Below are 17,548 nucleotides of genomic sequence, written 5' to 3' on the forward strand. Positions count from 1 at the left end.
CTATGTTGAAGAAATTAAATACATTATTATTAATCTGAATAATTATGTCATATTATTGTTACAATTTTCTTAATAATAATTTCATAAATAAATTATAAAATTTAGATATATTTGAATTATAAATAAATTAAAGAATAATAAATAGAATAAACCGTAACATTATTTATGAATGAATTACAGTATAAATAATAATACATATTATAGTAAACACATGAATGCAATGCATTGACAATAATATTATATAATATTGTAATACATGTGACACTCATTTGATTCAATTGTGACCACAATTTGGTCCACAAATGGCTCTCAAATGCAATGTCTGTCAAAGTGAACGACCAGTTCTTAAACGACCGAAAAATGTATGTTTTATCGGCCAAACCATCGATGGTTTCAATTAATGTAACACTTGTTTCAAAGGATTGTTTTCTTTCTTATGAAGGGATCAGCTCTTTGCAAGACTTGTTTCTTCTCATGTTTTGAGACAGAAATACACGAAACGATAACAACGGGACAACTGTTCAAACGCGGCGACAAAGTGGCGATCGGGGCGTCGGGAGGAAAGGGTTTACATTTGACTTAACTTTTATTATTAAAAAATATAATTTAAACTCTGATTACATCTCAGACTCGACTGTCTTGGCGTACGTTATGAAGCTATTGAACGATCGCTACGACTACGGACTGGATTTATATTTGTTGTCCATTGATGAGGGCATTACCGGCTATCGGGACGACTCACTGGAGACCGTCAAACGCAATCAACATCAATACGGATTACCGCTTAAGATATTGTCATACAAAGATCTGTACGGTTGGACAATGGACGCAGTGGTCAAAGAGACGGGTCTGAAGAATAACTGTACGTTTTGCGGTGTTTTCAGACGGCAAGCCCTGGACAAGGGCGCAGTGGCCATCGATTGTAATGTTATCGCTACGGGACATAATGCTGACGACGTGGCAGAGACTATACTGATGAACATATTGAGAGGAGATGTGGCGCGACTTAAACGATCCACTAATATAGTGACCAATTGTGGCGATAATGACGGCCAAAGTGAGGGAACTATACCGCGTGTGAAACCATTCAAGTATTGCTATGAAAAGGAGATCGTAATGTACGCCTACTTTAATTCATTGGACTATTTCTCTACTGAATGCATATACGCTCCCAATTCGTATCGCGGATTTGCCAGAACTTTCCTCAAAGACTTGGAGTCTATTCGGCCGTCGGTTATACTCGATATCATACATTCGGGTGAATTGATGTCATTGAAAGAGACAACGATTGCCCGTTTGCCGGCACGTGGTGTTTGTTCCCGATGTGGATCCATATCAAGTCAGTCCGTATGTAAGGCCTGTGTAATGCTTGAGGGACTCAATAGTGGAATACCAAAGCTCGGCGTCGGAAAGAGTAGTAAAGTAGACGCCATTCGTAAACCTATTGACAGTTGTGTTGATAAACGATTAGATTTCTAATTATTATTGTATTTGAATTTTATTTACAGAAAATAAATTATATATTAAATATTTATAAATGTATGGGTCATTTCAATTATTTCAATATCTTATTAGTTTTATTTATAAAATAATATCGTGTTTTTTAAATTAGTAAATCATAAAATTGTAAAAATATTTTTCTTAACATTACATACTAAATCACTATATAATTTACAAAACTGAGTATATATTTAATACTTTTATTCATTTAAATGAGCTTCACTTTGGTTGAAACAAACTAATATTTTTAATAAAATGATTAAAATATTTAATAAGTTTTTAATGTATTGGTGGGTTAAAAAAAAGTATTGATCATTTAAACTTCAATTAAAGTTTTACAATTATTGCTATTCATTTATCATTAATTATTTCTATACAGTATTTTTTTAACTAATATTTTTTATCTTGATGATATTGCATTTTATTATATAATTATTATGTTGGTTTGCATTTAAATTATGTCATTTATATTTTTTAAAAGTAATTTTTGTGCCAAAAAAGATATAATTCATTTATTTTAAGGTAATTATAAGTTATATAACGACAATCATTACCTCTACTGCTATAATACATTGCGCACAAAGTGTGTGTTTAGTACACATAATATAATTAAAAAACACAGTCATGTGCTGTACTGTACTAAACATTTCATACAATTACATGCTTTTTGTAAATATTTCAAACATGTATTTTTAAAATCTCTCTCTCTTTCAATTTCAATATCATTAGATAAGTCATATCAATGATAACTTATATCATTACAAACAAAGTGCATAATTGACTATCTATTTGATTACTATATCAGTGTTTAAATAAAATAAAAAAAACAATACACTTGTAGTGATAATTATGTCACTCCCGGTCCGACACTTAACGGTAGAACCGTTAGCTTTTCTATACATGTTTGCTATTTTCGGTGAGTTTTCCACTTATCAGGATCTTGTATGGGAACGGGTTTGCAGAGACTACTTCAATGGCAGCACCTGTACTATCAGTAAGAGTAGCCCCGAAAGCGACGCGTTGGCCACTATTCAGGCCCGCAGTGCCGACCAATTGCTCTACAATAACATTGCTTTAACTTGTGCCTCGATTTTCGGCTCATTTATAGCCGGTTCGTACGGCGATATCAATGGCCGGATATTGCCGCTAACATTTCCACCACTGTTATCATTGGCCGCACAAGTATTATATCTGTTCGCAGCTCTGTATTTGTCCGACTCTGCCGTCAATGTGTTAGCTATGATAACAATGTGTCAACTGTTGGGCGGCATATCTGGCGGTTCTATCAGTCTATTGTCAAATTGTTTTGGATTTGTGTCCGACATAACTGACTCTAAGAGCCGTACTCTCCGTATGATAGCACTCGAGGCCAGTATTTTTATCGGCGAGTTTCTCGGGTCAATAACCACAGGTTTTATACTGAAAAAGTATTCATCGCATAGTTATACTAAATACTACATATGCTTTGGACTGTTTTTCGGCATACATTTAACACTAGTGTTGTACAATTGGTCACGAATTAGTCGCTATCCTTTACCGCGTAGACACGTCAGCATTGAGTCCCGATTTTCAATAAAATCAGTTTATAAACTTTTTACTGATGTTATGAAAACAGTTGTGCGGCCCCGGGAGGCCAACAATCGCAAGATAATGTTCCTTATAATCGGTGCATACATTTTGATAACATATGCCACAGAAGTGATGATTAGTCTAACGTTTCTCTATGTCCGCAATCGGCCACTCCTTTGGCAATCATCCGATTATAGTTTTTATAGTGGTATCCGATTTGGTGTTACCGGCGCCGCACTACTGATGCTGCCACTCATAAAGCTATATGTATGGCCATCGCTGGGCGATATCACTATTGCAGTTTTGGGAGTAGTTTCACGTATGGCGGGACTTATAGTTATGGGATTTGCTACCACTAGTGCGCTCATGTATTCTACAGTAGCACTATTGATGTTCATTGAATATCCGTTACCCATAATCCGGTCACTATTATCCAAATTGGTTGCACCGGACGAGAGGGGGAAAGTGTTTGCCTTTTTGACGCTTTGGTTTAACCTATGCTCTCTGTCCGGTGGTATTGTGTTTCCTATAATCTATAAGCACTCTCTCAAAACTGGAGGCTATACCGGCACTTGCTTTCAATTAGCTGCCAGTTTCCAAGTGGTGGCAATTGCACTGTTAGTGTAAGTACAGAATATTGTTTTTTTTAGTATATTATGCTATAATTTTTTTTAATTTACATTTTTGCTAATTAATAACTTTTGTAATTTAATAATTAATTAAATGTGGTATTTTAGAAGTATTTATTTATATATTTATTTTAATTTTATAGATACGTTAAATATGAATTACCCAAAGCAGCAATAATACAAACAACTGATAATAATATAGATATTGATGATAATAATTGTAAAATCAAACTTAATAATAAACAACAAACTATTGACAATTAACAATGTTTAAAATTTGTTTTTTAAATAATATTTTTAAATATCTTCATTTTTTCTATACTACAAATATATTTCATTATAATATAATAGTTGATAAAATTATAAATTTATAAATTTTACTATAAGGACATTTAAATTTATTTTAAAATTTATAAAATCAATATTGATTAAATTTATCGACAGTATCAAAAATATCAGCTATTATTATAATCTTAGTAACATTATGTTACATATAATTTTAAAATATCAAATTATTTATTAGACTGTATATAACATTCATTAAATATACTGTATTATAATACATGTATCGCACTAAATAATATATACTATGGTAATAATATATCAGTATATTATATTTTTAGATATTTATATAAAAAACTTTATAAATATTAACAAAAACTTTACAAATATTAACAAAAACTACAAATATTAACAAAAACTTTATAAATCCTACAAATTTATGAAATAATAATATCACGTATATATCACATGAAAAAACTACATGATATGTAATTAACTTGTTTGTCATACTAATATTTATATCTGTTAATCGTTGTTAAAAATTTATTTTAATGTAATTTTTTCAATTTTATACAATAATTTTATATGATATCGAATTAATGTTTAAACATTTTAAACAGAATATCATTAAAATTATTTATTTTATTTCAAATATCAAATTTAAAAATTATAAAAAGATAACAAATTTCTATTTAAAAACTTATATTATATACAGTATTCTGTGTCACTTTCCTGTTAGACACCTCTATAATATAATATATAGTGATTTTTATATCAAATATCATTGTTTATGTCAAAACTTTTGAATCATATGAACATTATTTGTCATTTCTAACATTTTTTCAGAATTGCATGTTTGCTCATCTATTCTAATATTAATAAAAAGTTAAACAATATTTCTAAAGTATTTATGAAATAATAATTTATATTTCATCAGTTTTATTGCACAGATATTAAAATATTAAATAATATTAAAACAATTGTGGAAAATGATGGATAAACTAAATTGTTGATAACATATTTTAAATTGAATTTATTATAATTTCTGCTAATTTCGGCTAATTTCTGGAAATACATAAATTTTCTATTTGACCATGTTGAAATTTGATTTTTTGAAAATTGTTTTAAAACACAACAAATGTTTATACCATACAATACTACCTTAGAATAAAAACTTTGTTTAACTCTTAGATTATTATCAATATTCTAACTATTGAAATATTTTTATGTTTGTTTTACAACGTTAGTTATTATTAAAGTTAAAATAATTGTTAGATTAAGATTAGAATAATAATTATTATTATTTATATATTTATATTATATATTATTTATCTATAAAAAAATTTTAAAAAGTCAAGTAATATAGCAAATAATGCTAAATGTATCAGAATTAGACTCATTGGCCTAACATAACTAAAACTAATTAAAGTTAAAATATATGTAAAGTATAAACACTTTATGTTTGAAAATAACTTTAAAATATCTATATTTCACTAAAATATAGCAATAATTTAATTATCAAATAGACTTAAATTTAGCATTTTTGCAATTTATAGAAAGTATTCACTTTCTATATGTTTATTACTTTTCAAATAACTGCCGACTATTTTATGGGTCAAGTATTGCCTAAAATCTCTATATAAGGGTCAGCACTGACCTTACATTTTATGCTTAGATATACCTGTGCTTCACGACTGCAACATATAAACTAAATTGTAATACAATTTCATATTAAAATAAAATGTTTTAATAAAAATAAAATTAGTTTTTTAATCTATTGGTGCGCCAAATGAGTAAATGCCGTAAAATTCAACTAATGTTTTACATATATTTAATATATTATTATCAACCATTTAATGTTTTATAATTAAAAGTTTAAATTTAAATCCAAATCATTCAAATAGTTTACTTACAATGATTATCTTAATAAACAATTAAATGTATTACCGGTAATATAAAACAAATCTATGCAATAATATACTGTAATTTCTAATATACTAAACCTAAACCTTTCATATTGTTGTAAACTAATAGATGGAGATATTTCTACTGTTAAGATATAATATCATCAATTGATTCTTCAATTTAGTTATTCTATAATAATATTAAATACAACTTATTTTTTCTATTATTATGATTATATTAGTGCCAAATAAGTATTGTATATAACTGTAAGTAAATTAATCTCTTTTAATCTCCAAAATTATTAATTTCTGAGTCTTTATCCATACTATTCTATATCTACTTATAATATAATTATATCTACTATTAGTACAATTTATTACTATAAATAGATTTACTAAATAAATCTCTAGTATTTTATGTAATAATGGATTTTTAGTTAATGTTTGTCATTAGCTCTCTCTCTCTCTCTCTCTCTCTCTCTCTCTCTTTCTCTCTCTCTCTCTTTCTTTCTTTCTTTCTCTCTCTCTCTCTCTCTCTCTCTCTCTCTCTCTCTCTCTCTCTTTCATATATAAAAAGTAAACAAATGTCATTAGAAATACTGTATAGTAAATGATATTTATAAATAGTAGAAATATTATGTTGATATAGTGACAGTCAAATACAATAGTATAGAAAAACATATTATTATATTATTTTTATTATTTTTATATTATTTTCATTCTAATATAAATTACAGTTTTATTGTCATAATATGCATAAAATGATTATACATTATATTGTATTCTATTTACTTATAAAATGATATTTTATATGCAATATTTAAAATATTTTATATCACCGTTAAAATTGCAAATAATTATAGGTTGTGATAATTGTGTATCGATTTTATGTATTATAAAATTATTTTTAGTAATTTGCTTTGATAAACTCTATATAATTATTTTATTTAACTATAAAACTTGTGATTGATTGTTGTAAAAGTAACTAATTTAAATTATATATTTAACTAACTAATAATGATAGATATTTGCAATAAAATCTAAAAATACAGCAATGAAACAATTTAAATTAAAATATGTTAAAGCATATTAAAAATAGCAATAATTATAAGTATATTTGATTTATATGTATAAACATTAAAAATATAACACAAATATTTATGAAATTACTTAAAAATATTTATGTTATCTTACATATGATATATTTTTTATTTAATTTTATTAAAAAATAATATTAGTTGATTTATCAATATTTTATATATGCTGTATTTTTTAATTTATTTTTTATTAATAATATTTAATAAAATTATAACTTTATAAAACTTAATGATATATTGATATATAAAGGTATACCTTATGGTGTAATGGTTATATCCAACATTCATTATCTTATTGAATAACCACTGTATTACCGGTTATTTCACGATAATATAAATTTTGTTATCAAAAATCTTTATTTGTGATAATAATGGCGTAATAATAGAGTCAACGGAAAAATCATAATAGTTTTGGGCCAATGAATGGTCAGTTTTGGGTGGTGTTCGCCATATCATTAAAATTAATTAGAAATAGGTTTTAGGTTGTCCTCAAACATACACACACGCAATATTGGCGATCATATTATATAATATGTAATATAATTTACTATACTATGCCATATTATAGTCTATTATATAACTAATGTAAAATAAATCTCAAGTCTAATTTGACGACATATAATATATGTATGAAAATTGATTATATTGTGATTTTTTGTGTGATTTGTTATTTATTTAGAGAAAATAAAAAATAATATGGATTTTTTGACTTTTTTTATCAATAAATTGAAAGATTTTTTTACCTAATACAATATACTGTATTAACTTTATAGTGTAGTGTAGTATAGTATAGTAAATACTATATAATAATATACTTGTTTTATTGACAAAGTTATTTGAGATAATGCAATGAATTATGTGATTGAGTGAATCGGTTATTGATAATATTTGATGCATACATTTTTAGGCCATCAATAATACATTTAAAAATAATATTATTGATTTGTTTGTTTGCATTCAATTGAAAAATATGAACTTTTATTTAGTTGTGTTATGGATATAGGATTTAGTATATGAACTTAATAAATATTATTTGTTTAAATAAAATAAAAAATTGGAACTTTATTAATATCATAAAAATTATATTATAATTTTCAATTTTATATAAGATTAGTAATAGAAAATTTATAATATTATATTGTGTTAACAGCTGGCGCTCAACACAACATCAACAGCGACAGCATTGCATTATTTCAACGACTCTACCGTTTCCACAATAGTAGTAGTCGTTTAGCTTTCACAGCGTTTAGTCGCATATTTTATATTTAATAAAATCGTTTGCTTTCATATAAAAACGTGTACTTATTTCGTATACTTAACCGAACCCGAGTTATTGGCCGCCTGATCAACGGCCACTCAACTCAATTGGCGCAGTCGACTGAGATACTTACCACGCGGATATCGAAAGTAAATCGACTTCGACGACCTACTCACCGACACTTTTGAATTCAAAAAACAACGGTTTTTGTCGCCTTAACGGCTCTCATCGATTCAACGGTTTTTTCGTTAATAAAGCGTTTTAGAAAAACGATACGAAGACAACGATGTCTCAACAATTACGTAGTGGCCGAACACTACCGCCGTTCAGTAACGACCTGAACGTAACGACGGGTGCGAACGGACTCAACCCGATTTCCGAAGACACGAATGAAGACTTGTCGTCAATCGCTTCAGACTTGGAAGCATTGACGCGCGATATGACTAACGACCCGACACATGATGGCTTAGCACAACGTCTGGCAACGCTGACCAGAGCTGCTCAAGTGGCCGCCGCCGCACGAAACGTGATTAACAATCGCAATACGGCATCGAGTTTATCGACTACTAGCGTACAGCGATTGGACTCCGATGCCGATACCTCAACAACACGACCGCATAGTACCGTAATACACGCATCTAAATTATGTGAACCATTCATAGGCGGTTCCTCCGTAACTCCTATCGACGAATGGCTCGATGGCTTCACCGCATTGACATACGCTTATAACGACTACGAGAGGCTGCTTGCGCTTGCCAAGCACCTGACCGGCGATGCCTTCGGTTGGTATTGTCGTGAAGTCGCCCGAAAACTTCCAAACCTGACCTGGGCCGAATGCCGATCTCATGATTGCGCGTTTTGGTCGTATGGTTGGTCACGGTCTTGTTGAAGCCTCCGACCGAAAACTCAAAGCTAATGAAAGCGTACTTACGTACTATCACGATATGCGCCGCCTTCTGGACGAAGCGCGCGCCTCCGACGAACAACAGATAGGTCTACTTACGAAGGGTATGCCCGACTATTACAGGGCGCTCATTGCCTGTCAACGACCGACAACGCCTCAAGAATGGCTACAGATAGCACTTCTCGTCGAAGAGACACGAAAAAGAAATAAAAGTTTTAACGTTAACGCTATCGACGACGAAGACGGCCAACCGAAACGTAATCGTTGGAAAAAGCGACAGAACGGTAACAATGATAGGCCACCGACTCCATGTCTACGATGCCGACGACACGAAATAACCGAATATCACTGGATGCGCGTCTGTCCGAGAACAGAACCGAAAAATCCCGATCCAGTCGTAAACGCTGTCTCGCATACTGTGCATACTAAACGATATCGAGACATACGAATAAATGACAAACCCGTAAGAGCTTTCGTCGATAATGGCGCCGACATTACTATCTTATCGAAGGATGTCGCAAAACAAATGAAACTCCGACCCGACGCGCGACATAAGACCAAAGTAGGTACCATCGCCGGCGATAAGTATACACTTGGTGTCGTCAACGTTAAGATTCAAATGGACGGACACACCGAATACGTAACAATTCACGTAATGGACATCGCATACGATGTTCTCGTTGGACTCGACATCGCAGAAATGAAGACAACTGTGCGCCTGCGAAGTCAACGAGACATCACGAATAAACCGGAAGTCGCTCATATGACTGTCAAAAAAGTGTATTGTCACCGAAAATAATCACATAAATCGTAAAGACAATCGTAAGTATGACATACCGCCGACTCCTTGTCCTCGATGTCTTCGACACGGTTACACCGAATATCATTGGAAACGTCAATGTCGACGACAGGAGCCGATCAAATCGCATAACAAATCGTTTAGGTGTTCCGGCAGTAGTCCGCGGATACCTCAAATTGGTTTGTTTACCGTTAAGCGTGATATCACAAATTACAGCGAAAAGAAACGTCCACTAATACGACCACCTATGACACCGATTGGACGTCTACCACAAGACAAACAACGACGGTTTGACGATAAACATGACCGTAATCACCGAAACACATCACCGATTGATGTACGTGATCACATTATCCGAAAGTCGCAAAATTCGGACAATATACGCAGTTTCGCGGCCGGGGAGTGTGTTAACAGCTGGCGCTCAACACAACATCAACAGCGACAGCATTGCATTATTTCAACGACTCTACCGTTTCCGCAACAGTAGTAGTCGTTTAGCTTTCACAGCGTTTAGTCGCATATTTTATATTTAATAAAATCATTTGCTTTCATATAAAAACGTGTACTTATTTCGTATACTTAACCGAACCCGAGTTATTGGCCGCCTGATCAACGGCCACTCAACTCAATATTATTTATTATAATACATTAAAGATTAGTATGGGAACAAAAATGGGTGTTTATTCTAATGGGTAACTGTGCTCATCATATACTATATAATGTGTTTAATTTTAAATTCAACGACATTATGCCTTCGGGTAAATAATATTTTTAAATAAAAATAAATATTATTTTTTAACAGCCTTTTAGCTATCATTTTTATTTATTCCCAAAATACATATTTAGTACAGTATATTATATGTATAGTTGTGTTTAGATTATTACATATTATTAATTTCATATACAATGTCCACATACCGTATCGACGCCTCTCATCGATAAGGATTGTATTGTTTTCTTTAAGAAACATTTTCATTCATATCTTGATATATATTATAGAAGACAACAATACATTAAAAATATTGAAAAAATAAAAGAGAGAGAGAGTTATAAGCAAAAAGTGTTTTCTTTATACATGTTTGAGAGCACATCCTATCATCAATCATATCGATGTCTTGATGGCCAACGAAAGCCGTATTAAAAAAATAGTTGAATAAGAAGTTTGTCGACACAACTGCAACAACAATAAGTTAGACTCACTGTTCACTAGTGTGTCAGTGCCTGCAAGGGATAGACCTAACTATTTCATACACTAATCATTAATCATTACGAGTGGCTAAACATACTATCGTTACCTTTTTCAATGAAACAACATTTTTATAAATTATTATTTTACTATACTTTTATATAGAAATAAATTTATAAAAAATATATAAGTTAACATATTTTTAAAAACATTTTTGGATGATTTTTTCTATTATTTTTCAACATAAATATAAATATATTAAATTTATATATATAAAATAATGTATTATAAAATATATAAAAAATATATTAATCTGATATTTATAATATTATAAAAATTATTATAATAAAATTAAACAATAAAAAGTTTTTAAACATAAAATACTATAATACCAAATTATACTTTTAAAATGTATATTAATATTTACACATCAATTATTTTATATCTTATATTTATGGTATGCTTAAATCGATTTAATAAAAATATTAAAATTAAAAAATTATTTTAATTATATATTATCGTTAATTTATATTGTCTTAATAATTAATCCTTTTTATGTAATAATTTAAATTTTAGACTATTTAATAACTTGTACTTATATTTATACTTTTATTATTAATTTATCATAATATAAAAATTACATTAATGATATAGTTTGTTAATATTTATTATGATTATTTTTTAGTATTTTTATACTCATTATATTATGTGTATATATTTAATATCTTACTTTTAATTTTATATTAAATATCTTATAACTTTTACCCTGTTAAACATAATATAATATTTATATAGATAGATAATTATAATCGATTATTTTTATTTAATTGGCAACCATTTGTAACTTATTTTTCAAAAGATAACACATAATTATAACTAAATATAAACAGTAAACAGCAGTACATCATAAATGTGACACAAAGTTAAAAATATATCATTTAAAATGAATTTATTTGTATAATAAATCTTACAAAATATTTTAAGTCAAAAATATTTGTTTTACTAATGATTCAAACGACTTGATTGTTAAGCAATTTTTTGAAAATATATTTATCTGTAATGTTGTTATATTTATGTTGAGAATTAGTAAATGAGTTTTAAAATAACAAAATTTATGACAATTATTGTGACAATTCAATCATTTTTAATCACTTAAGTGACAACACTTAAAGAGATTTCAATATCACTAATAATGAAGATATAAAAAAAATAAATATTTAAAAATAAAATATATGTTATTTGCATCAAGTATTTACTTAATAACTTAATAAGAAGTTATAGATTTAATTACATGAAATATTTTAAATATATTGGATGATCTGATACTATATTTAAATTTGTATAATTGTGAATTAATAAAAATCACTAAAAATATTTATTATTGTAAATGAGATTTAAATTTTGTTAAAAAGTATCTACTCATGCAAATAATTATTTACAAAATTAATTTTATGAATAATTTTGGTGATTTATAAAATATAATTAATATTTCTAACACTTGAATGATTAATTTAAATTAATGTTTATTTAATATTTAAATAATAGTTAAATTTAGTGACACTATAGTTAAATGAATAATCATGATATGAGTATAGTTTATAATAATAATCATTATTATTTTATAATTACAAAGTTTTTGAGGCATATTTACAGTATTTTCAATAATATATAAATAATATACAAATGAAAGCATTTTATGAATATATTATAATTGTAATTAAGTTTATTTTATGTCAATAGCAAACATTGTTGTATTTTCCAAACGATTGTTCTATAAATTTGTTATTAAAATTTAAATATTTTGACATTTTATTTGTAATCAACAGTTTGTAGTTAAACATTACAAATATCAGAATATTACGGATCAAATAAATTATAGGGAAATAAATCAACTTAAATCACTGTATCATAAAATCATAAATTTTTTTATATTAACATTAACTTATATAAATATAAGGATAATTGAATAAAAAATACTCTGAAATAGTAATATTGTTAAACAAATTTAAATTTGTTTTTAAAGATTTATTTATTTATGTTAAATTTAGATAATAATTAATATCATTACACTTTAATTGTTATTTAATGTCCACTTAAAAATGAATGATTAATAATAATAATAAAACAATTAAAAAACAGTTATTAAATTTCGAGTATTATCATTATTCAAGATTTACAATATGTTACCATAAGAAACTTAATTTCAAGTAAAAAAGTTAATGTAATAATTGAATTGATGCAAATCTAATATGTTTTAACACATTTGAGAATTGCAATTTAACAAAAACTGTCTTTTAATTAATTAATTAACGGTTAATTTAATTATAAGAAAATGTAGATTTTATAGCAAAACTATTGAAGCTTTAAGACATTATTTCCGAGAAAATTACTTAAAGATTTTCATCAGATTTTTTTTTTTGGTTAAAATATTTGATGCAAATTAATAATAAAAAGTCAAAGATAAACTTCAACATATGTTACTATACAGAAATAAACTTAAAAATTTTTTAAATAAAAATTTGTATATGTTTTAACAAATATATCTAATGTATTAAATATAACATTTTTAGAAAATTAAATAAAATTAAATAAAATTAAACATAACTAAAATGTTAAAAACTCATCCATTTCTTCAACATTTTCATTTTTGACAACAATATTATTATTACTATTAATATTATTTTCATTACATTTTGTATGAATCATTTTATTGTGTTTAATGTTGAAATCGGTGCCAAACTTATGAAACGGTGTTTTAAAACAGTTGTTTGATACCGATCCTACAATTTTGACATCTTTAGTATTACTAAGATTTTTATTAAGATTTTTGAGTTTCAATATATTTGAATTTATGTCGATATCAGTGCCAAACTTAGGGAATTGCATATTATGTCGTTTATCTGATGCCATTCCTCCACATTTGACATCACTATTATTAGTATTGTTTTCATTACTATTCTTGAGATTCATTTTGTTGGGCTTCATGTCGATACCGGTGCTAAACTTAGGTAACTGATTACTATTGCTTTTATCTGATAATATAACACTTTTGACATCACTTTTATTATTATTATTTTCATTACATTTCTTGAGATTCGTTTTATTTGACCTCTTGTTGATTCCGGTGCCAAACTCGGGGAACTGCATGTTATATCGTTTATCTAATGCCAGTCCAACATCTTTGACATCAATTTGCTTTGACTTTCGGTTCTTTGCCAAACCAACTGACAGTTTAATAGTATTATCAACGAACTCATTACACATTTCTAATAAAATATCTTTAACTGATTCCTCGACATCTAATTGTTGGTCAACACTTGCAATGACATACTCAACGAGTGTGTTGTTTAACATAACTGAATGATAATTCACTTTCGGTTTGGTCTCCGCTTTGATTTTTGAGTTATTAATTGTTTTATTAATTAAATACTGTTTTGTTTTGTTAGCCTTTGGTATACAACACGGCTTCGGTAGTTCTCTGACACGACTTTCTACTTTCTTTGAATTCATGTTATACTTATAACTTGTGATATTTTTAACATAAGACTAACAAAAATAATTTATATTTTATAGTATTTTAGTTTATTTATAATTTGTATTTATTTGTAACTTAATAATATCAAACATCATAAATAAAAAATATCAAAATTTCCATAATTGTTATTGACTTAAATATATAAGTTTATTTGAATTTAAGAGTATAAAAAATTTGCAAATATTTATATAAAAATAAACGCAATCTTTTAAATGTTTTTGCATTTTTTCCAAAATTTTAATATAATAATATAAATTAAAATAGTTAATATTTGATTAAATAATTAAAATCAGTAATTATCTATTTTTAAAAATATAAATATAATTTATATTTAACATAATATTTATAGATTTTATTGCATTATAATAAAAAATTAAATTTCCTATTGTGATTATACCAAAAGTGTTTAAAAAATTCACTCTATTAAGTGAAATTAGTTAAAATATTTACAATAAAATAGTTCAAAATAAATTAAGATGCATGTAATTTGCATATAAATTAATTGCAACTTACAATATCTTAATTTTCTATTAATAAACATTATACTGTATTTTAATGTATATTTATTATTATCTATTTTAAGATTATAAAATAACACAGATTTCAAATGTATTTATTTTCACATTTGTTTTACACCAATTTTCATGCTATTTAATTATAATACAGTATGTAATTGTATATTTTGCTTTTTATTTGCCATACTATTGAAAAAACAAAGTTTAATGCATAAAATTAGCTAAAGTTGATAAGCGATTAATGATTTAAAGAGTTTTTATTTTCAAATATAAGAAATTTTATGAGAAAAGAAAGACTTCAAAATTAATTACAAATTGATTGCCTTATTCTGTGACCAAAAAACATATATAGAATATGTTATTTGGAGTCAAATTTATTTAATGATTTTAACAATTGTGTTGAGAGAGAGAGAGAGAGAGAGAGAGAGAGAGAGAGAGAGAGAACGTAAAAAACGATGTCTTAGACTAATATACGACTCATACATAACATAAAAAATTGTAAGAAAATGTTAAATAATGTTTGCCTCGAAATTGATTTTCTAATGGAATTTATATAACGGTTTGCATTAAAAAACACTATTTTAAGATCAAAATGTTTGTTACATTTATATGAAAATGTTTTTCATTCCGGACTCAAACACTTGCCATTCAAAAGCCATTCAAAAGTCATATACTTAACTATACTACTCATGCAATACTTTTAATGATATGAAAAGTGATATTATTATCATTATTTTACTGCATTTCCTACATAAATCCGAAATCATTTGATATAATTTATGAAAAACCTATATATAAATATGTTTATATATATAATATATTTTTCATAAATACAAAAATTCAATTTAATTTAATATAATTTTTTGAATAACTTTTAAAGCTAAATAAAAAAATAAAAATTTATTATTGATTTAGACTATATTTAAATATATTGATTTATAAAATTTTGATTTTATATTTTTTAATAAAAAAAATATTGCATTAAAACTTTATAATAAAATATTGCACATTTTAAGCTATCAATATGTCAATCATATTATAAAAAATTCATGAGATGCTATAAATTAAAATACAAAAACAATTTACTTATCCATTATTGGCTTTGAAAGTTATTTTCAATTTTGATGTCAAATAAATAACTTTTTCTTAGAAAAATATGAAACCTTTTAATAATAATAGGCTATTATAAAGTATTTGTATTGAATATAAAAAAATTGGCTTTAAATAAATTTTTAAGTATATTTTGCAATTATTCATAATTTGTATCATTAAATAGTTAAAATTGATTAATAAGAACATCAATTTTGATCACAAATAGTTTAATGAAGGTATAAAATGTAGTCTATTATAAATAATGTATAAAACTAAAAGCGAAAAAAAATAATTTAAAGGTCTAATAATGATTGATATATTAATAACAAAAATTAAATTGATAAACGTGTTTGCTAAGTTTTTTGATATTATATTTTTAAAAATTTTGTAACTCAATATTTTGCCATATATGATATAATACAGTAAATAATAAATTGTATAGTATTAAAATGTCAAATATTTTATGTGTCTATCTGTTAACAAAAATAAGAAATTTAAAAAGTTTGTCAAATAGTTTTTATATTTGTTAACATTTTGTGACACATCTCTAACTATAAATACGAAAAACAAAAATCCGATTAGTTTTGTGACAAATCCAATACATAATATTAAATAAATATATAAAGTTTTATACAATACATATAAGATCCAATAAAATAGATTATAATATACTTATAATAATTTTTATATTTTATAACAATTAGTATTTTCTACTGTACTTCCTATGTAATATCAAAAAGTTAATATCAAATATTTAAAAAGCAAATTAAAATTATTCAAAAATGTTTTCAATTTAAATTTAAACTATTTCTTAAATAATTGTAAATATCTTTAATTATACTGATAATATTGAAAAATATAAAATTATATCTTTAAAATTAATTTAAAAACTATATTACTTAAACTTTCATATCTATAATTTATTGTAAAAATAATATTTTTCAAAAACTTTTAGATTAATACAGGCATTTATACAATATTTTATATTGGTATATTATTTGCACTTCAAAGTTAAAATTTTAGTTTTATAAAATATATATCATATATATATAGTATTTATAAAAATTTATAACTATAAATATTTAAATACCGGTATATATATTATTATTTTAATATATTTTTTATATAGTATTCACTGTAAAATATATAAATTATATAATATATTATAATACAGTATAAACTATTTAAGATATACGCTTAGAGTTGACAAAAAAAGAAAGTTTTTAAAAGAAATATCTGTTTATTGGATCTCATTGTATATAAATATTTATTTTCTTT

At 26.1% G+C, this 17,548-nt stretch overlaps 3 protein-coding genes across 3 annotated transcripts; 2 read left to right on the forward strand and 1 right to left on the reverse strand.

Annotated features, from left to right (window-relative positions):
- The first annotated feature begins 242 nt into the window (after positions 1 to 242).
- On the forward strand, positions 243 to 1,542 carry LOC128963946 (cytoplasmic tRNA 2-thiolation protein 1-like). Its single transcript, XM_054310494.1, has 3 exons — positions 243 to 362; positions 443 to 566; positions 629 to 1,542. Exons 1-3 carry the CDS (start codon positions 303 to 305, stop codon positions 1,477 to 1,479), a joined length of 1,035 nt encoding a protein of 344 aa, XP_054166469.1. The 5' UTR covers positions 243 to 302; the 3' UTR covers positions 1,480 to 1,542.
- A 752-nt stretch (positions 1,543 to 2,294) lies between these two features.
- Positions 2,295 to 3,893, forward strand: LOC128964091 (proton-coupled folate transporter-like; the record flags this gene model as incomplete). Its single annotated transcript, XM_054310648.1, has 2 exons — positions 2,295 to 3,692; positions 3,842 to 3,893. Coding segments are annotated over exons 1-2 (1,395 nt in total), but the record flags the coding sequence as incomplete, so codon positions are not given.
- A 9,839-nt stretch (positions 3,894 to 13,732) lies between these two features.
- LOC128964092 (clustered-asparagine-rich protein-like) lies at positions 13,733 to 14,638 on the reverse strand. The gene is made up of 2 exons (XM_054310649.1): positions 14,001 to 14,638; positions 13,733 to 13,934 (listed from the first exon to the last, which is right to left on the reverse strand). The coding sequence occupies exons 1-2, from the start codon at positions 14,636 to 14,638 to the stop codon at positions 13,733 to 13,735; spliced, it is 840 nt and encodes a 279-aa protein (XP_054166624.1).
- Positions 14,639 to 17,548: the final 2,910 nt, after the last annotated feature.

The sequence above is a fragment of the Oppia nitens genome, unplaced genomic scaffold (genome assembly GCF_028296485.1).
Source record: "Oppia nitens isolate AA-2021 unplaced genomic scaffold, nextdenovo-longstitch-racon4-pilon3 scaffold8_pilon_pilon_pilon, whole genome shotgun sequence".
NCBI lineage: Eukaryota > Metazoa > Arthropoda > Arachnida > Sarcoptiformes > Oppiidae > Oppia > Oppia nitens.

Excerpts from the sequence above, each read along its gene's own strand:
- LOC128963946 (XM_054310494.1), top strand. The coding sequence starts at position 303 with ATGGCTCTCAAATGCAATGTCTGTCAAAGTGAACGACCAGTTCTTAAA. Across the intron at positions 363-442 it reads TTCTTAAACGACCGAAAAAT|GGATCAGCTCTTTGCAAGAC; the intron begins GTATGTTTTATC and ends TTTCTTATGAAG. Across the intron at positions 567-628 it reads CGGGGCGTCGGGAGGAAAGG|ACTCGACTGTCTTGGCGTAC; the intron begins GTTTACATTTGA and ends ATTACATCTCAG.
- LOC128964092 (XM_054310649.1), bottom strand. The coding sequence starts at position 14,638 with ATGAATTCAAAGAAAGTAGAAAGTCGTGTCAGAGAACTACCGAAGCCG. Across the intron at positions 13,935-14,000 it reads CATAATATGCAATTCCCTAA|TAATACTAAAGATGTCAAAA; the intron begins GTTTGGCACTGA and ends TAAAAATCTTAG.